General features: G+C 41.9%; 1 protein-coding gene across 6 annotated transcripts in view; it reads right to left on the bottom strand.

Moving 5' to 3' along the window:
• The window catches only part of LOC115160726 (sodium channel protein type 2 subunit alpha), a 52,273-nt gene that overhangs the window by 27,957 nt on the left and 2,787 nt on the right, over positions 1-21,529 (bottom strand). For 2 of the 6 annotated variants that reach the window (XM_029711060.1, XM_029711061.1), the window contains exons 2-12: positions 12,191-12,504; positions 11,500-11,618; positions 8,924-9,013; positions 8,701-8,829; positions 7,373-7,464; positions 3,620-3,868; positions 3,045-3,108; positions 2,688-2,829; positions 1,838-2,032; positions 1,110-1,388; positions 182-553 (exon numbers count right to left, since the gene is read on the bottom strand). In XM_029711060.1, coding sequence (XP_029566920.1) covers positions 182-553; positions 1,110-1,388; positions 1,838-2,032; positions 2,688-2,829; positions 3,045-3,108; positions 3,620-3,868; positions 7,373-7,464; positions 8,701-8,829; positions 8,924-9,013; positions 11,500-11,618; positions 12,191-12,451 — 1,992 coding nt within the window. In that variant the 5' untranslated portion in view covers positions 12,452-12,504. Of the gene's footprint in view, positions 1-181; positions 554-1,109; positions 1,389-1,837; positions 2,033-2,687; positions 2,830-3,044; positions 3,109-3,619; positions 3,869-7,372; positions 7,465-7,578; positions 7,671-8,700; positions 8,830-8,923; positions 9,014-11,499; positions 11,619-12,190; positions 12,505-21,529 lie in introns of all 6 variants that reach the window. The other 4 variants (XM_029711066.1, XM_029711063.1, XM_029711062.1 and 1 more) reach the window with 4 other exon arrangements.

Genomic DNA, 21,529 nt, shown 5'->3' with positions numbered 1-21,529 from the left:
CGTGTATACCGTATAAGACCAAGGAAAACACGTGCAGTCAGAAGGCAAGAGAAGGGAAAGAGAGAAGGGAATGCAACAATAGACACACTAGAACACCACAGCAGAACTACAGTAGAGGCTCGGCAGGTAGAGACCGCACAGAGCTGGTCTAGGTCATCCAGGCTAAACCAAACTTCCTTACGTTGTCATCGGTAGAGGCTTTATCTACTGTCACCTCTGGCAGAAGGAGTCCCTCAGGTGATGTGGGAAGTGAAGCCCCGCCCACCAGGGACACCACCCCATTGCAGTCCACGGAGCTGTGCTTCTTCCCATTGGCCGGCAACAGGACATGTGACGACATGCTGTTCTGGCTGAGGTTGCTGGAGCGCCGGTCGCTCCGCCGGGGAACAAACAGAGATCCCCGGCGACTGTCGTTGTCCTCGAAAGTACTGTTCTCGTCGTCGGCAAAGTCGTTCTCCGAGCCCATATCTTGCGCTCGTTCCCGGAAGCTGAAGAGGCTTGCCTGGCTGTTTCGTCTGGATGAGAACAGGGGTCCACGGATACTCAGGAAGGACTGGGAGAGAAAGACATTCCTCAGTGCCTATCACTGGTATACGCATGGGTTGAGAAGTGCAGTAATTAAAGATGGATGAGCGGGTCCTGCAGATGATGATGATTGTGATGAAGATGACGCAACAATGTTGATTATCTCGAGGATGACCTCAGGGATAATATCAAAGGAAACGTGCAAGAGCATGATGAAGAGGATAATGATGATTATGATGATAAGCACAATGCTGCTGCTTCTGCTGATGATGATAGGGATTACGATGATAAGGAAAATGTGGAATTGAAAGATGATGGTGCTGCTGAAAATGGAGAGGATAGCGTACGATGATATTGATAATGATGATGAAAATTATGATGAGGATAAAATGTATCAAAAAGAAAACAAATAGAACTTAATGTTGATGATGATGCAAGTAATCTGTACAACAATCAGGGGTAGACTCACTAAGGAGTGTGCAGCATGCACAACATTACAGCAATACAGCGAACACACAAAGTTTTGATTGCGAAAGGTAAAGATAGGGGAAAGGAGCAGGTTAAAAAAAGAAGAGGAGCCTGACCTGGTGTGGTGTGGAACATCTCATGTCGTAGTTGAGCAGGTTGGAGGCATCTATGGAGAAGCGGAAACGACTCTTTTGCACACTGCCCTCAGACTCAGACCTGTGAAACTTGTCATTGTCCCCTCTCTCCTCCTCCTCTCTCTGCTTTTTCTTCTTGCGCCTGTTGCGTCTCTCTTTGGCGCTCTTGGAACTGAGTTTGGAGGCCTCTGAGGAGGTGTCAGTGAGCTCCCCTCTCTCACTGAACTCCCCGCTCTCAGCCGCTGTCACCGCTGCCGCTGCCTGTAAGCCAATCAACACACAGAAGCCACTGTCGTCAAGGGCAATACAAGATTCAGCGGCAGCACATCAGAAATGACATAAAAAAATATTGGAAGCTTACGCAGGGCATTTTCAGGTCATGGTAAAAATAAGATGACACTAACAGTATCAATGATTTAAAACATTTTACTGTTAAAGACATTCCAAGGTTGTTGAAATGGGTGTGCCATAATTAAGCAATAAGGCCAGAGGGGGTGTGCCCTTAGCCGTGGTATATTGGCCATAAATGACAAACCCAAGGTGCCTTACTGCTATTATAAACTGGTTAACAACGTAATTAGAAGAGTAAAAATAAAATGTTTGTCACACCTGTGGTATACAATCTGATATACCACGGCTTTCAGCCAATCAGCATTCAGGGCTCGAACCACCCAATTTATGATGGGATTTATATCGGTGACATCTTGTACCTGTGCGTCCTCCTGCTGTTTCTTCAGCTTCTGAAACTCCTCCTCCTTCTGCTGAGCCTCCTCAATGGTGGCCTGGTTCTGCTCGTCGTAGGCCATGGCAACCACAGCCAGGATTAGGTTGATAAGGTAGAAGGAGCCCAGGAAGATGACCAACACAAAGAAGATCATGTATGGCTTCCCAGCAGCCCTCAGGGTCTGGAAGAGAGACAGCGTGGAACAACAGCGCTTATAACACATCTCTATCTCTCAGTGATACCCAAGAGATTCGCTACATATACTGTCAGAGCACAGAAGCTGGCACAAATAGGTCTGTCCAATGACAACACAAGGAGTTCCTTCCACATGTTCAAAATACAAAGCCTCCAGTATCACATGACATGAAGCAGACAAACCATAGAGTTTCATAGAGGGCCCAAAGCCTGGGCCCAAAGCCTGTTTTAGCCAGGGCAGCGCCATTGAGGTAGCCTTGTGGAACCAGCCTGATCGCTGTGTTCACCATTCTGTAAATAGAATGGCAATCAGGCTGGTTCCACCAGGCTACCATTGAGGGCTTTCAACATTTTGAAGTAGTCAATTTGGTGGCAAACATTCCATAACTGCAGGTGGAAGTTAATCACCAACCTTGGTTTTATACTGTTCCTGATTAGATTATACACTCCAGCAAAGTAGGGGGTGGTATGCACCTTATCAGTCTATTTAAAAACTGCCAGTACACTCAAAGAAGTAGAAGAGACAGAAATGTACTACTTTAAAATGTAGATATTCCTCAATGGTGCTGCCCATGCTGTCACAAAAGTGGCCATTGCAAAGACAGGAGTTGAGCTCTCTAGTACATCTCTATGAGACAGACCTGCTGGTAGAGGTTCTCCCAGTAGTCCTGAGTCATCAGTCTGAACAGAGACAGGAAGGCCCAGCTGAACGTGTCAAAGCTGGTGTAGCCGTAATCTGGGTTCCGGCCCGCTTTGATGCACCAGAATCCCTCTGGGCACAGCCTACAACAAACAACAAGCCAATCATAATCCCTATCTCTGCATTCACGATATCTGGTTTTCACAATAAGTCTATTTTGATGTTAAAGCACAAAGACATGCACGAGGACAAGCACACACGCACACACCCGCATGCATACACAAACACGCACACAAGCACAATTAATAGTGCATCCTGACGATCAGATACAAAGACAGTAATGTGGGCTCGATCTTACCCAGCACCACTGCCATTTCCACAAAGCAAAGCATCTTTTTTACCTGGGAGGTAGTAATAATTTTCTACAGGAAAAAGAGACAAAGTCAATCTTTTGCCAACTGCAAAAAGGATAAATGATTTCCGTCCTCAATACCTTCACAGCATTGTAACTAGAGAACAGTTCAAAGCTTTATTCACAAAAAGCACTTTCTCTGGTCGTTAAAAATGCTCAATCTATTTTCTCCCCTCTTACCCCATGGTTGCCCAGGCCCTAGTGTTATGGCCATCAGGATGCCACTGCCATTTTCCCCACTTGGGTGGTGACTCAATACCCTCCGTGGTGACAAGCTAAACGTTCCACTAGTATCATTCACCAACAGGCAGTGTTATGATTAACCGCCACAATACTTCCCACCAGAAGCTCTTACAAACCCCTCTCAGCCATTCCTGTCATTTTACATTACGCTCTTTAGCCAGGGTCTGCTCGTTTGGCTACTAGCAATGAGCTGTGACTCACACACTGTAGTCTGAGGCTACTCGCATGGCCTTCACTAACCCTCCATTGACTGTCTGAAGCCAAAGAAACATGCTTACTGGGATCGTTCATGTAATAGGTCCAGTTGAACGACTTGGTCTTGTTGAGGTCCGTCCCATTAAAGTCGAATGAATCATCGAAGAGGTCGGTTGAGTTAAGAGGGATCCTTAAACATTTGTTTCTTAAATTCCCCATGAACAACTGCAGCCCTACCAGGGCAAAGACACTTAGGCAGAATACAGTGAGGATCATCACATCTGATAGTTTCTTCACTGACTGGATCAGCGCTCCCACAATGGTCTTGAGGCCTGCAGGACACGACAGAACCTCACTGTTATTCGCATAGGAGTCTTATACAGTGTATGCAAAGAAAGACGCCTTTGTTTGTACACAATGTAAACATCACAGCATGAAACAGCACGTCTGTTGCTGCTTTGTATGTTTAAAAAACTGTGCGGATGTGTCCAAAAGAAGCTGCTCATATAATTGTCAGAGATTGGAACGCTGGCAGTGCGGTCACATTCTACTGTCTCAATGGGTCGTACACCATGAGAATGTTTCATCTGTTATTCCCATGTTCTTTTCTCCACTAGAATTATATGAGCCATGACAAGCACATCATCTTTTCTGACTAAGATCCAAATCACAGTAATACCTGTATGTCTATAGCACACGTCTATACATGACAATGTAGCTTACAATTTAGTCTCTGATTGCTCTATGGGTGATTATAAACATCAATAAGCTAAGGAAGTCTTACTCATAGTTGTTATAATGTCCAGGCAGTTCTGGCCACAAATTGACATATGTCACAGTAGTTTTTATACCTGTGTGTTATAAACCCTACTAAGAGCTTGTATCAGAAAAGATGACTTTGAGTACAACAGGAAAAACATGCATGTCTGTGAGGGTGGGCCTGTGTCACAATCAGCTCTGACATATGACACACCCTTACATGTCTGTTGCTTCATATGTTTAAAAGGAAAGAGTGTGGATGTGTCCAAAAGAAGCTGCTCATATAACTGTTAAAGATTGGTTTGCTGGCAGTGCGGTGACACGCTCTACTGTCTCAATGGGTCGTCCACCATGAGGATGAGGTTTCATCTGTTACCCCTAGGGTTGCAAAGGGAGGGTATATTACTGGAAAGGTCATTTATTTCAAGACATCTAGTGGCCCTTTGGGGGTACTTCAGATTATTACAGATGTCTGTAATTATCTCTGACCCTCTGTGTGGCCTTGTCACATGTAAAATATATGATGACATCATTAAATAAGATGATTTAAAAACAAAAAACAACCAAGCTGTAAAACATTATCTTAAATATAAACCATCAACTAAGTGAACATTAAACATATTGGTGTTTAATATTAGCATTTCAGCATAATATCCTTTATATATTTTTTGCAAACTTTATATTTATTTTACAATGTCAATATGTATTTGCTATCAATGTTTGGCGTCAAACTGGTGGCAGTTGTGAAGAAAAGACAATAGTTGGAATAATTGCAGAGTTAATTGAAAATAATGCCATTGTTGATGAATGTTTTTTTTTCATTAATTAGGCTACTTTCTCTTGAACCATATGGTCTATTTACTAGAAACTCAGACAATACGGACACATACATACAAAAGGAATACTATATGTGAATACATTTTTTTTTAAGTTATTCAATTATGAATTACCAAATTGACGATATATTGCAGTGGATTTTCTGTTAATTACCCAAATTACTGAAGATTTTGGCAACTTTGGTAAATTACCAGTATCTTTGCAACCCTAGCTATCCCATGTTCTTTCTCCACTAGTTATATGAGCCATGATAAGCACATCATCTTTTCTGTCTAAGATCCAAATCCCAGTACTATGTTTATAGCACACGTCCATAAATGACAATGTAGCTTAAAATAAAGTCCTTTATTGCTCTACGGGTGATTATAATAACCAATATGCCTACTCATAGTTGTTATAATGTCCAGGCAGTTCTCGCCACAATTGACATACTGTGCATTCGGAGAGTATTCAGACCCCTTTCCTTTTTCCACATGTTGTTACGTTGCAGCCTTATTCTAAAATGGATTAAATACAAATAAAAAACTCATCAATCTACGCACAATACCCCATAATGACAAAGCAAAAACAGTTTTACTTTTATTTTAGCAAATGTATTAAATTTAAAACTGAAACATAACATTTACGTAAGTATTCAGATGCTTTGCTATGAGACTCAAAATTGCGCTCAGGTGCATCCTGCTTTCATTGATCATCCTTGAGATGTTTCTACAACTTGACTGGAGTCCACCTGAGGTAAATTCAATTGATTGGACATGATTTGAAAAGGCACACACCTGTCTATATAAGGTCTCACAGTTGACAGAGCAGGTCAGAGCAAAAACCAAGCCATGAGGTCGAAAGAGTTTTCCGTAGAGCTCTGAGAACAAGATTATGTCGAGGCAAAGATCTGGGGAAGGGTACCTAAACATTTCTGCATCATTGAAAGTCTCCAAGAACACAGCGGCATCCAACATTCTTAAATGGAAGAAGTTTGTAACCACCAAGACTTCTTAAAGCTGGCCAAACAATCGGGGGAGAAGGACCTTGATCATGGAGGTGACCAAGTACCTGATGGTCACTCTGACAGAGCTCCAGAGTTCCTCTGTGGAGATGGGAGAACCTTCCAGAAGGACAACAATCTCTGTAGCACTCCACCAATCAGGCCTTTATGGTAGAGTGGCCAGAAGCCACTCTTCAGTAAAAGGCACATGACACCCCACTTGGAGTTCGCCAAAAGGCACCTAAAGGTCTCTCAGACTATGAGAAACAATATTTTTTAGTCTGATGAAACCAAGATTCAACTCTTTGGCCCTGAATGCCAAGCATCATGTCTGGAGGAAACCTGGCACCATCCCTACGGTGAAGCATGGTGGTGGCAGCATTATGCTGTGGGGATGTTTTTCAATGGCAGGGACTGGGAGACTAGTCAGGATCGAGGGAAAGATGAACGGAGCAAAGTACAGACAGATCCTTGATGAAAACCTGCTCCAGAGCACTCAGACTGGGGTGCAACAGGACAACGACTCTAAGCACACAGCCAAGACAAGTCTCTGAAGGTCCTTGAGTGGCCCAGCCAGAGCCTGGACTTGAATCTGATTGAAAAAAACAACAATTGAATCATTTTTAGAATAAGGCTGTAACATAACAAAATGAAGAAAAAGTCAAGGGGTTTGAATACTTTCCAAATGCACTTTATGTAGGTTGTACTGTAGATATAGCAGTGTGTTATAAACCTTACTAAGAGCTTGGATCAGAAAATATGTCTCAGAGTACAATAACAAAAGCATGCATGTCTGTGAGGGTGGACATGCATCATGATCAGCTCTGACATATGACACACTATTATTAGACCAACAGCACAGTCAGGAGCAGTTGAATGAAGGCAGACACCCCAGTCAGGGAGGGCAATGACAAGCAACCATCCCAAACAGCAAAGGAAGGAGAGGAGAGCTGGACAGCACCACAAACACAATTACACAAGCTGGATTTAAACAGTCTCATGCAAACAAAATCGACTAGACCCACAAGTCTGTTCTGGAGATATAAACAAATCAAGAAATAAAATAGTATGTCTAAAAGCAGGGAATCCTTTCCATTTCAAGGAACTGCTTCAGATTACTGCTTTTACTGGCCATATTACAGCATGAGAGGCAAACCATCAGATCTAAATAAAAACGTAAATGTGAAGTGACCCTTAAACTTTGATGGAGTGAGTAGTACATTACCACCCTAAACCTTAACCCTTAACCTTCTCTCACCTGGGATGACCGATATAGTTTTCAAAGCTCGGAGAACCCTGAAAGTTCTCAGTGCTGAGACATTGCCCAGGTCCACAAACTCTGTGACATATCTGAAATAAGGGGTAGGTCACAAACAGATGCCATGACAGGACAACAAAGAGCAGTCGGAGGAAACATGACACAAGGAAGGGGCTGGCTGACAACTGGCAGCAGGCACTCCTTACCTGGGATAACTGAAATAGTTTTCAAAGCTCTTAGTACTCTGAAAGTGCGAAGAGCTGAAACATTGCCTAGGTTTACAAACTCTGTTACATACCTGCAGGAAAATTCACAATTACAATAGAGCTTGTGTAGTTCAGGAGAAAAGACATTCATGTTACATGGCAAGGGCCTTAAACCCCTCAAACACTATTACATGGTGGGATAGACAATAGGTGTGAGGAGTCTGAGGACATTAAACAAGGATTAACACTATCAAAGTTCAGGTTAGTCTGAACAGTATGAGTGCCTCAATATTCATCATGTTTACATGGTATTGTAATTACAGAGACTTGCAACCATCCTAACCCAGTATTGCAATACGACTGTTCTCTTGTGTAAGCCACAAACAATGAATGCACTAACAACACAAATAATAAACCAAGGTGGCATGTTGCCCCTGAACAACAAACAGAATCGATGTTGTAATCTAAATCGACATTTATCCTGTCCTTGTTGTAACTCATCTGCCTCAAGAAGCAAAAATAAACAGTAGTGAAGTCTGGTAGGTGTTAGTAGAAATACATGTAGGCAAAATTACTAGCAGTGTAGAAGTGGGTTTGTTGTGAGAATTTTTTATAGTGAACATTAGTGACTGTGCAGCAGGGGTTCCCAATTACGTTCAGCCTGGGCCAATTATTCCTTGAGCGGATGGTCGGGGGGCCAGGACAAAGTTATAAATAATTTGTATACTGCAAATTGACCTCAAGAATTCCAAACATATTTAGTATTTGACAAAAACAGAACAATTTCAAACCTTGATTACATTGGGATACAATCACATATGCCTCTCTATTTATGCTTGGGAATACTTGGGAACAGATTTCCTAAATTTAAATCACTTTTGGGTTGATTTTCTTGTGATTTTACAGTCTTTTATGTCCAACAACAAAAATTATAAACAAAAAATCTATACTTTGGGGGCCAAATAAAATAACCCGCGTGCTGAATTTTGGGGGACCCCGGTGTACATGTTGCCAATAGTTACACACTGTAGGTAAGTAATAACATCAGAAGCTAATAATAGTCCTTATTAAAGCTACAGACTCCTGTTACTGATCATAACAGGAAAATGAGAGAATACTTACGCCATGACAATAACACAGAAATCCAACCAGTTCCATGGGTCTCGGAGAAAGGTAAACTTCCCTACACAGAAGCCCCTTGCCAGAATTTTTATAAGAGATTCAAATGTGTAGATTCCAGTGAATGTGTACCTGTTGGAAACAAAGGGGACTGGTTAGTCTACATAGATTACTGTGTGTGTGTATTGTGGAAGCATGTCGATTTAGGGGTAAGACGATGACTTACTCTACATTCTTTGCCCAGTCCGGGGGCTGACTCAGGGTCATAAACGCACAGTTGGTAAGGATAGTCAACATGATTACCATGCTGAACAATGTGGAGGCAGTTGTCAAGGAAACTGAACTGTCCAGACCTATTGATTCAATATTCATTACACATATCATACAATACAACACTTGACTCTGGCATAGAACGTACACCTCTCACAACTAGGTGATAATGCCCGAGAAGCCTGTGTTTGGAGGATATATTGTGCCACCGCCTTCGAGGGCCTTATCACTTTTATACAACGGGTTACCAACATATTCAAATAATGATTGACATATTTTTGTTAAAAATGTTATTTTGATGCATTTATTCATACTGTTTCATCCTTCCACAAGATATAGTCCCGACACAAATCTAAGGCTGCTACCCAAGCCGGCTGGTCGTTCTTTCTATCGGTTCGGTTGCAAGAGACGCGACACAGTCGTTCAGTCTTTTTGTTCTGTAACTATGGACGCAACCCAGTTGGTCAGTCATTTTGTTCTGTATCTATGGACGCGACCCAGTTGGTCAGTCTTTTTGTTCTGTATCAAGAGATGCGACCCAGTTGTTCAGTCGTTCATTCTAAATGTGCTATTACCATACTGGCTGGCAACGTTCTTATCCCTTGCTTGCTAGCTAGCAAACTACGGCTAACTTACAGTCAGGTCAAAAAGTGCAGCCAGAATAACAGCAAAGTAGCTGCATTTGCATTTGTTTAAGCTGTCTGGATACGTTTATTTGGATACATCCATAACAACGAGCTAATGAGGCGTTATTTTGCCTGGCATAGAAAATGTGCTCACTCGTCAGGACACTGTTGTTCAGAGGAGCTAGCCAACATCACAGCTAACACAATCACTTCAAACTGAAGCTGGAAAGACAGCAAATTAGCTGCACTTCTTTTTGTTTTACCTGTTTTCTACTGACATTTCTTTGACATGGTCATTACTATGGGACAGCTAGAGATCGAATTTGCATATTGACCAATGTTACCTAATATTGGAGAGACAGACAGCAAGGTTTATACAAATCTCTGGTGTTGAAAATGAAATGTTAGTCTAAAAGAAATGTGAGATAATGTCTAGATGCTTTTTATAGTGGAGATCAAGTTTATAAATTGCTTGGCTGGGCTGATGAGACAGTGAATTGCGCAGTAAACAGGCATTTTAACGTCATAGATTTAGCCGGTGGTAAGTTGTGGAATAGACACTGGCTGGAATGCGGTTTCAACCAATCAGCATTCAGGATTAGACCCACGCGTTGTATAAAGTGCATTATCAACTGGATGGTTCGAGCCCTGAATGCTGATTGGCTGACAGCCATGGTATACAGCGAGGGAAAAAAGTATTTGATCCCCTGCTGATTTTGTACGTTTGCCCACTGACAAAGAAATGATCGGTCTATAATTTTAATGGTAGGTTTATTTGAACAGTGAGAGACAGAATAACAACAAAAAAATCCAGAAAAACGCATGTCAAAAATGTTATAAATTGATTTGCATTTTAATGAGGGAAATAAGTATTTGACCCCTTCTCAATCAGAAAGATTTCTGGTTCCCAGGAGTCTTTTATACAGGTAAGGAGCTGAGATTAGGAGCACACTCTTAAAGGGAGTGCTCCTAATCTCAGTTTGTTACCTGTATAAAAGACACCTGTCCACAGAAGCAATCAATCAATCAGATTCCAAATTCCCTCAGCCAGGGCATTGAAAATGGGTCGTGGATGGGTATACAAGCATGACAATGACCCAAAACACACAGCCAAGACAACAAAGGAGTGGCTCAAGAAGAAGCACATTAAGGTCCTGGAGTGGCATAGCCAGTCTCCAGACCTTAATCCCATAGAAAATCTGTGGAGGGAGCTGAAGGTTCGAGTTGCCAAACGTCAGCCTCAAAACCTTAATGACTTGGAGAAGATCTGCAAAGTGGAGTGGGACAAAATCCCTCCTGAGATGTGTGCAAACCTGGTGGCCAACTACAAGAAACGTCTGACCTCTGTGATTGCCAACAAGGGTTTTGCCACCAAGTACTAAGTCATGTTTTGCAGAGGAGTCAAATACTTATTTCCCTCATTAAAATGCAAATCATTTTATTTAAAAAATTCTGGATTTTTTTGTTGTTATTCTGTCTTTCACTGTTCAAATAAACCTACCATTAAAATTATAGACTGATCATTTCTTTGTTGGTGGGCAAACGTACAAAATCAGCAGGGGATCAAATACTTTTTTCCCTCACTGTATAAGACCATATAACACGGGTATATTTTTACTGCTCTAATTACGTTGGTAACCAGTTTATCATAGCAATAAGGCAGCTCGGGGGTTTTTGGTATATGGCCAATATACCACGGCTAAGGGCTGTGTCCAGGCACTCCGCTTTGCATCGTGTATAAGAACAACCGTTAGCCATGGTATATTGGCATATACCACACCCCCTCGGACCTTAATGCTTAAATCATTATCTGTACAAACAAGATACAAACATAGGATATAGGACACATATTTATTTGACCTCAAAAACATTAAATGTGGTTAATCTTTTTTTAATCAAAGGATATGAGTGTACCAAAACCTTAATTGATATTCTTCTAAGAGGGTTGAAGGGGTTTAAGACATACAAGGCAGGAGTGGCGTTGAAGCGGAAGATGGCCTTCCCTCGGTTCAACACTATAAAGGTCTGTGAGAGAGAGAGAGAGAGAGAGAGAGAGAGAGAGAGAGAGAGAGACTGTCAACACATATTCCTGGTCACTTAGGATTGATGGAAATTATTCACAAAAAGAAGGACAACACAACACCAGCTTCTGTTATTGCTGTAGCACACATTGTAGAGCACAGTGGTACTCTGTGGTGTCGTGATATGTCTCCCCTGAAATTGTCAGACGGGAGCCCTATCAATCATAGCTTTTCTGTCACCTTGGATACAAAGGCTCTGGATGGATGACAGTGTGCTTCATCACTTTGTCCTACACGATAACAACTGAACTTGGATCTGACAACAGAGAAAGCCTGTGCTACTGCAACTCTGGGTAATCACAGTGCCTGACACATAGAGATCTCTCACTGCACAGCATACACATGACAGGATAGACAGTACTAGTTTGCATAAACATAAACTCTCTGCTCAAAATATGACATGGATCCAAATGCTTTCCAATGCTTTCCAATACTGCCTTAACCCTTCACAACTCAACCAAACATCCTCTCCTTGGTTTCAAAGCCCAGCTCTTTGGGATGACCAATCCCACTCACTTTCTGGTTGCTGTAGAAGGTGTCCAAATCCTCCAGTGGTGTGGACACCAATCCTTTGGGAATGTCCCCATATATGAGTGGCAGTGATTTTCCCGCCTCCAGGTCACTGCTGGGCTTAGGCCCGTCGTCGTCATTGTTGTTGGGCTTCGCCTTGGACTTTTTGGCGTTCTCGTCAGCGATCCGCCTCTCGATGGCATCGAGGGACTCACGACAAAACGGGCGGAAGCTGTCTGGTCCTGGCGGTACAAGCAGCTGTGCCATCTTTTCATCCTGCACTTTCAGAGTGAACGGCTAGCCTCCTGCATTAGAAAGGGCTGAAGAAACAAGAGGGAGAAACTCCAGTAAGAGGCAAGTGTAGTGACTGAGCGTCGACTACTGAGGCAATGATATCCTAAAAACTACATTCAACCTGCAAAATATTTCTGTTGAAGGAAATGTACAACCTTTATAAGTGCCTAACACACTGACTTGAACAATATTATTCCATTATAATCTTACACTTACAATCATCCAATATCACACAGGTACCAGTGAGAAGGAAAACAAAAATGCTTTCCATGCCACTCTTTGGCGGCCAAACCATCAATATGAGGTACTTCACAGTCTATTCTTCACACCGATCACTTCACTTTTTCTAAAGAAAACAACCCAATGAGTGGAGGGGAGATCTGGCTGTGGACAGATCCCACAGAGGACAAGTAGCTGGTCCTAAAGAGTCTAGAGAGACCTGGCCATGCTCTTAAATCCACAGCAACTACCTGGGAAGAATTCTGTCAGATTTGACATTATAATACACGGGATTAAACTGAGGGATTTCGCATCACATGCGACTTCTAGTTTAACCCATTACTCTCTCTTCCAGAGCCAATCACACAGACAACAGCTAGGAGGCATGGTCTCGTTCAAAGCCCAAAGTTTCCACTTTAAAATGTCTCAGAGTAAAGAGTAGGGACGAGACAGAGGGAGAGGCTGATTTTCCAAATAGACTCAGAGAGTAGTAACATGATGCACAGAGACACTACAATGCCAATTTCAAGCATCCCTTTACTACTGCTTCTTCTGCATCTGTCACATCTGCTTTATCTCTACATCATTGGCTTTACAGTGCAATAAAATACATTGCTTGTCTTGTCGGATCCAAGAAATCAATCACTAACACACTGGTCAATGCTGGATTGGATTTAACATAAATCACATCAATATGTCAACATAGTAAAACCCATCAAGGGATTTAGTGAAACGAAAGTAGTTGTTGTAACCTCTGTGTGAGGTGTCTTTGTGTTCTGTTATGGCAGATGATCATATCCCCCCATATTCTTCATGTGAGTGGTGTTGTCGTGGGTGGTGAATATTAATGATTTGTTAAAACAGAAAAGCAAATAAATACATTAAATACGTTATACTAGAAATACCTTTATTATCACAGCTGTGATGGACTAGTTTGACTCTTTAGCCAGCTGTGCACAAATTGACCCTGAATTTGGAATGAACTCATAAGTGCCTATGATCGGCATTAGTACTGTATACTACTCCCACATCTTCTAATCAATTTAATGGCTAGTAGCCGCATATCATTTTCCTTCATTAAACGGAAGAAGTCATCAAGAAATGGCTTTCCACTAAAAGTTTTTCTGTACAGAATTTTCCAGTTGTAACTGTGTACGAAATTCAGCCGCAGTGGCTTATTTAAAATTCCTCCTATTGTTGGCCTTACTGCATATGGCAAATTGACCTCAAAGCCAAAGCCAACCTTTATACTATAGTTACCAAAATGACAAATATACATTTTGAAAACATTCAGACTACCCTATTCTGTACAGTACATTTTCCAAATGGGATAGGAAATATATATATTCACAACAGTTGAATATACAGTTTCACAACAGTTTCATTAGGACATAGTCATGGCATGCATATTGCTTGTGGCTACACATCTGAGTGCATGGACTGAAGGAGCAGAGCACATGCACAAGTAGCAGCAGTTTTGAAAAGAGTGCAATGAACAGCTGACACCTTCTTTCTGAATAATAGAACCAATTATTCCGAATTAAATATTTTATATTGTCTGCAATAAAATATACATTTCATATTCAAGCCTTGATGGGTGACAAGTCTTATCTAATATAGCCAAGATTTTCATTTTCTATGACTGAGAACAGCTTCTGGGCATAAGATTTGGATGAAGATTTCTACTTCAGCAAGTCAGCTGCTGTGGATGTACCTGCTCATTCCGGACCAGGCCCAAATCCCCGGGACTCAAAAGAGAAAGAGACGGCGCAAGAGAGGCAAAAGAGTGGGCTCCCTGATGAGACTACGTTGGTGAGTAAATGAAATACCTCTACCCTCTGTTCTATTGGTGAACGTACAATCACTATCCTATCACCGGGTCCTGAAGAACAAGGACTTTGTCAAGAGTGCTTTGTCAAGAGTGAACGGCAGCTTCAGGTGGGGTTAAGGGGGAGGTGTGTGTCTCTTTGCTAACAATAGCTGGTGCGTGATCTCTAATGTTAAAGAAGTCTCAAGGTTTTGCTTGCCTGAGTTAGAATACCTCATGATAAACTGCAGACCATACTATTTACCAAGAGAGTTTTCATCTATATCGAAGCTATCTATTTACCACAACAATCCCGTGCTGGCACTAAGACTGCACTCAACGAGCTGTATAGGGCCATAAGCAAACAAGAAAATGCACATCCAAAGGCGGCACTCCTAGTGGCCGGTGATTTTAATGCAGGGCAATGAAACAAAATGTCACAATTTGCAACTAGTGTCAAAAAAACTCTAGGTCATCTTTGGCAAATCTGACCATAAATCTATCCTCCTGATTCCTGCTTACAAGCAAAAACTCAAACAGGAAGTACCAGTGGCGCACTCAATACGGAAGTGGTCTGATGAAGCGGATGCTAAGCTACAGGACCGTTTCACTGGAATATGTTCCGGGATTCATCCGATAACATTGAGGATTTTACCACATCAGTAAACAGCTTCATTAATAAGTGCATCAAAGCGACGTCCCCACAGTGACCGTACATATATATCCCAACCAGAAGCCATGGATTATAGGCAACATCCGCACTGAGCTAAAGGCTAGAGCTGCCACTTTCAAGGAGAGGGAAACTACTCCCAACGCTTATCAGAAATTCCGCTATGACCTCCGAACAGCCATCAAACAGTGAAAACATAAATTACTGGACTAAGATCAAATCCTACTAAGTCAGCTCAGACACTCGTCAGATGTGGCTGCTCTCTTACTGATTACAACAGGAAACCAGCCATGAGCTGCACAGTGACCTGAGCCTATTTGATGAGCCAAATTCCTTCTATGCTCTCTTCCGAGAAAAGCAACACTGAACCATGCATGAGAGCACCAGCTTTTCCGAATGACTGTGTGATCTCGCTCATCAGGTTAATATTCACAAGGCCGCAGGACAGACGGATTTCCAGGAGGTGTACTCAGAGCATTCGCTGACCAGCTGGCAAGTGTCTTTACTGATATTTTCAACCTCCATCTGACCCAGTCTGTAATACGTAAAATGTTCAATCAGACCACCATAGTTCCTGTGCCCAAGAACGCCAAGATAACCTTTCTAAATGACTATCGCCCTGTTGCCATGAAATGCTTTGAAGGGCTGGTCATGGCTCACATCAACACCATCTTCTCAGACACCCTGGACCCACTCCAATTCGCACAGCACCCCAACACATCCACAGATGACGCAATCTCTATTGCACTCCACACTGCCCTCTCTCACATGGACAAGAGGAACATTTGCATGAGAATGCTGTTCATTGATAATAGCTCAGTGTTCAACAGCATAGTGCCCTCCAAGCTCATCACTAAGCTCAGGACCCTATGACTGAACACCTCCCTCTGAAACTGGATCCTAGACTTCCTGATGAGCCACCCCCAGGTGGTGACGGTAGGCGACAACACATCCACCATGCTGACCCTCAGCACAGGGGCCCCTCAGAGGTGCGTGCTTAGTTCCATATAGGGAGGAGGTCAGTGGCCTGGCTGTGTGGTGCCAGCACAATAACCTCTCCCTTAACCTCAGCAAGACAAAGGAGCTGATCATGGACTACAGGAAACGGAAGGCCGAGCACGGCCCCATTCACATTGCTGGGGCTGTGGTGGAGCGGGTCGAGTGCTTCAAGTTCCTTGGTGTCCACATCACTAAGGAAGGATCATGGTCCACACACACCAACGCAGTCATGAAGAGGGCACAACAATGCCTCTTTCCCCTCAGGAGGCTGAAAAGATTTGGAATGGATCCTCAAACAGTTCTACAGATGCACTATTGAGAGCATCTTCACTGGCTGCATCATCGCTTGGTATTGCAACTGCTTGGCATCTGACCAGAAGTGTATTAAAGCAAGTTAGATTTGAATTTAGAATCCTTGAATTCAATTAGATCTACAAGGACATTTTATTGCTCTACCAGTATTTGATGTTTCCTTTCATGTGTCCTACCAATTATTATTGGATTATTCACCATGGCAACCAATTGTTAGTTTACAAATGGAACTGAGAGTTGGCTTTCCTGGAGATCAGACCATTTTAATTTTTGCAGGGATATTTATCAGTTTTTGACCAAATGTAAGTCAGAACAAATACTTATTTCACTTTTATAATATTCCTGTTGCTATAGTTCAATGTAAATACAAGAAATGTGTATGTAGAGGGGTAACTTTCTTCACCAGTTGCTTTACCATTTTGTACAATTGTGATACATTTTTATGTTAATTCTCCTGAGAGGAATATGGTGCGTTATTTTTCTCTTATTGTAAATTGCGTATGGAGATTGCTGACATTAATGTTAATTGGATTTACATTGTAGTAATTTTCTCTTTCTTTTATCCTGTTTCCCTCTGTACACAGTCCACATGTATACTCTGTTTCATCATTACTCCTAGACTGGGCTTCTGTGTCTGTCATCACTTTTTGGCCAGAGTGCAGTCCTGTATCGGTTTACTCCCAGTGGCCTATCCACACATTAGAGAGCACCAGACTCCGTTTCAACAAGGCACTACAGAGGGTAGCGCATAAGGCCCAGTACAACACTGGGGCTGAGCTCCCTGCCATCCAGGACTTCTATACCAGGGGATGTCAGAGGAAACGCCTAAAAATTGTCAAAGACTCCAGCCACCCAAGTCATAGACTGTTCTCTCTGCTACCGCACAGTAAGCGGTACGGATGCACCAAGTCTGGAACCAACAGGACCCTGAAAAGTGTCTACCACCCAAGCCATAAGACTGCTAAATAGTTAGTCCTGGTGGCTATTGGTTAACTCTTTAACTATCTGCATTGACCCTTTTTGCATGAACTCTTTTGACATCACATACACATCTGCTACTGTTTATTATCTATCCTGTTGCCTAGTAAATTCCTCCCTACCTATATGTACATATCTATCTCAATTACCTTGTACAACTGCACATCAACTCGGTACTGGTACCCCTTGTATATACAGTAGCCACGTTATCGTTACTCATTGTGTATTTATTCCTAGTGTCATTATTTTTATTTTATTTCTCTTTATTTCTCTGCATTGTTGGGAAGGGCCCATAAGTAAGCATTTCACTTAGTCTACATCTGTTGTTTATGAAGCGTTTGACAAATACAATTTGATTTGATTTCAGATCATCAAAAATGTTAACCATGCCATTGTATTTAGGTTAACGGTGAAAAGTTGAAAAAATACAAACATTCCAAAAATGCCTTTACTTTTTGACTTTTTGCAAATCCAATCAGTTTTCCACGTTGATTCAAAATCATCATATTGAATTGTTTTGTTGAAATGACATGGAAACAATTTTGATTCAACCAGTTTGTGCCCAGTGGGTATACCTTGCTCTAGAATCAAAAACATAGATATAATGGTACAGTAAATGTAAATATCTGTATAATATATATATATAAAATATATATAATAATGATATTCTATCTTTTATTGCTGTACCACATTTCAACAGGTATAGTGAGCATGCGTCATGATGAAGAAAATACTTCCTTTAAGCTTTATCAAAACGTAATCAAGGCAATTCCCAGTTTCCAATGTTATCGATGAGACACCAGGTTGGAATCCTCGTACCAAGTCTCTCCATTGGACCTATTACAAGCTTTTTTGTCTTTATTTTGAGCATGTGACAAATACGATTCGATCTGATTTATCTATAGCACACGTGTATTACTCACTAATGACAACTGGAGATATTAGCTGCTGTTGAGATGATTCAAATATTTTTTTTCATCTGGAAGCTGGTGACATGACATCATGACTTTGAGGTAGCCAGCTGCACAAAACTGGCAAGTCGTTCAACCTGGACTCTGGGGTAGACGAAACATAGTACATTTAAATCAGGGACACTGCAATTAGTATGATATGAAACTTATAAATTGTTATGAATTTGAAAAACGTATGAAATGTTACGAATTTATATTTGTTGTGGATAATGTTAGCTAGGTGGCAAACACTAACGTTAGAGTTAGGGGTTAATGTTAGGGTTTAAGTTAAGGTTAGGAGTTAGGCTAAAGGGTTAAGGTTAGGGTTAGGGGAAGGGTTAGCTAATATGCTAAGTAGTTGCAAAGTAGCTAAAAACTAGTAAGTAGCTGCAAAGTTGCTAATTAGCTAAAATGCTAACGTTGCCTTCGATGAGAATCGAACATGCAACCTTTGGGTTGCTAGATGTTAGCTAAGTGGCTTGGTGGCAAATGCTAATGTTTGATAAGTGACTAATGTTAGCTAGGCTGGGGTTAGGGTAAAAGGTGGTAAAGGTTAAGGTTAGGAGTTAGGTTAAAGGGTTAAGGTTAGCTTTAGGGGAAGGGTTAGCTAACATGCTAAGTAGTTGCAAAGTAGCTAAAAAGGGTTAAGAAGTTGCAAAGTTGCTAATATGCTAAAATGCTAAAGTTGTCCATCGTGAGATACGAACATTCAACCTTCGGGTTGCTAGACGTAATCTAGGTGGCTAGGTGGCTAATGATAACATTAACAAGGTGGATAACATTAGCTAGGCTAGGGGTTAGTGTTAAAGGTTTAAGGTTGGGGTTAATGGAAGGGTTAGCTAAAATGCTAAGTAGTTGCTAATTAGCTAAAATGCTAAAGTTGTCAATGATGAGAATGAAACACATAACCTTTGGGTTACAAGACGTATGCGGTATACTTTAGTTTCTGCCTTAAGTAACCTTCTTTCTTATGTAACTATACCAAACATAACATATCATACTAATTTCAGTGTCCCAGATTTACATTTACTATATTATGTCTAGTATATGAGACCAGGCCGAGTCATTTGTCTCCTCTATCATTACTGACCCCAAATGACAGCATATTTGTTTTCTCTGCCTTTCACCATGCATAGCACTGTCCTGTTCATAACAAAACGTGACCAGGGGCCTTGACCTCAGTGGCCGACAACCTTAGCCTTCCCCTTCCATGTTTCACTAATTCTAACGGGCGCCCCGCTTTCACATGGACCCACATTAAGTTTGGTCGAGTGGTCTCAAATAGAAATTAGTCTCAATGTAGTGAAGATTTTTAATCTTCTCAGGCAAAATGTAAAAGTCTGTGCGATATACAATGCATTCGGAAAGAATTCAGACCCCTTTACTTTTTCCACATTTTCTTATGTTACAGCCTTATTCAAAAATAGATTAAATTGTTCAATCATCAACACACAATACCCCATAATGGCACAGCAAAAACCAATTTGTAGAAATTTTAACAAATGTATAGAAATAAAAAACTGAAATATTACATTTACATAAGTATTCAGACCCTTTACTCAGTACTTTGTTGAAGCACCTCTGGTAGCAATTACAGCCTCGATTCTTCTTGGGTTTGTCGCTACAAGCTTGGCACACCTGTATTTGTGGAGTTTATCCCATTCTTCTCTTCAGATCCTCTCCAGCTCTGTCAGGTTGGATAGGGAGCGTCGCTGCACAGCTATTTTCAGGTCTCTCCAGAGATGTTCGATCGGGTTCAAGTCCGGGCTCTGGCTGGGCCATTCAAGGACATTCAGCCACACCTGCATTGTCTTGGCTGTGTGCTTAGGGTCATTGTCCTGTTGGAAGGTGAACCTTCGCCACAGTCTGAGATTCTGAGCACTCTAGAGCAGGATTTCATCAAGGGGAAGGGTTAGCTAATATGCTAAGTAGTTGCAAAGTAGCTAAAAACTAGTCAGGATTGAGGGAAAGATGAACGGAGCTAAGTACAGAGAGATGTACTTAGCTCCGTTCATCTTTCCCTCGATCCTGACTATTCTCCTAGTCCCTGCTGATGAAAAACATCCCCACAGCATGATGCTGCCACCACCATGCTTCACTGTAGGGATGGTGCCAGGTTTCTTCCAGACGTGATGCTTGGAATTCAGGCCAAAGAGTTCAATCTTGGTTTCATCAGACCAGAGATTCTTGTTTCTCAAGGTCTGAGAGTCCTTTAGGTGCCTTTTGGCAAACTCCAAGCGGGCTGTCATGTGCCTTTTACTGAGGAGTGGCTTCCGTCTGGCCACACTACCATAAAGGCCTGATTGGTGGAGTGCTGCAGAGATTGTGGTCCTTCTGGAAGGTTCTCCCCTCTCCACGAAGGAACTCTGGAGCTCTGTCAGAGTGACCATTGGGTTCTTGGTCACCTCCCTGACCAAGGCCCTTCTCCCCTGATTGCTCAGTTTGGCAGGGCGGCCAGCTCTAGTAAGAGTCTTACTGGTTCCAAACTTCTTCCATTTAAGGATGGAGGCCACTGTGTTCTTGGGGACCTTCAATGCTGCAGATCTGTGCCTCGACACAACCCTGTCTTGGAGCTCTATGGACAATTCCTTCGACCTCATGGCTTGGTTTTTGCTCTGACATGCACTGTGGGATAGACAGATGTGTTCCTTTCCATATCATGTAAAATCAATTGAATTTACCACAGGTGGACTCCAATCAAGTTGTAGAAACATCTCAAGGATGATCAATGGAAACAGGATGCACCTGAGCTCAATTTTAGAGTCTAGTAGCAAAGGGTCTGAATACTTATGTAAATAAGGTATTTGTGTTTTTATTTGTAATACATTTGCAAACATTTCTAAAAAATGGTTTTTGCTTTGTCATTATGGGGTATTGTGTGTAGATTGATGAGGAAAAAAATGGTATCAATTTTAGAATGTGGCTGTAAAGTAACAAAATGTGGAAAAAGTCAAGGTCTGAATACTTTCCCAAATGAACTGTAATTGCCATGCATCAGCAGACGTTTTATCAGCTTCTTATTTGTGCGAAAGCATTTTGGCATTTAAGTGCCATATTGCCTACTAAAGCCGACCATAAACCACATTGAAAGTCCAACCCTACTGGGCACAGACATC

This window comes from Salmo trutta, chromosome 24, assembly GCF_901001165.1.
Source record: "Salmo trutta chromosome 24, fSalTru1.1, whole genome shotgun sequence".
Classification (NCBI taxonomy): Eukaryota; Metazoa; Chordata; class Actinopteri; order Salmoniformes; family Salmonidae; genus Salmo; species Salmo trutta.
Note: the sequence above shows the minus strand (reverse complement) of the source record. Positions and strands in the feature narration are given on the sequence as shown.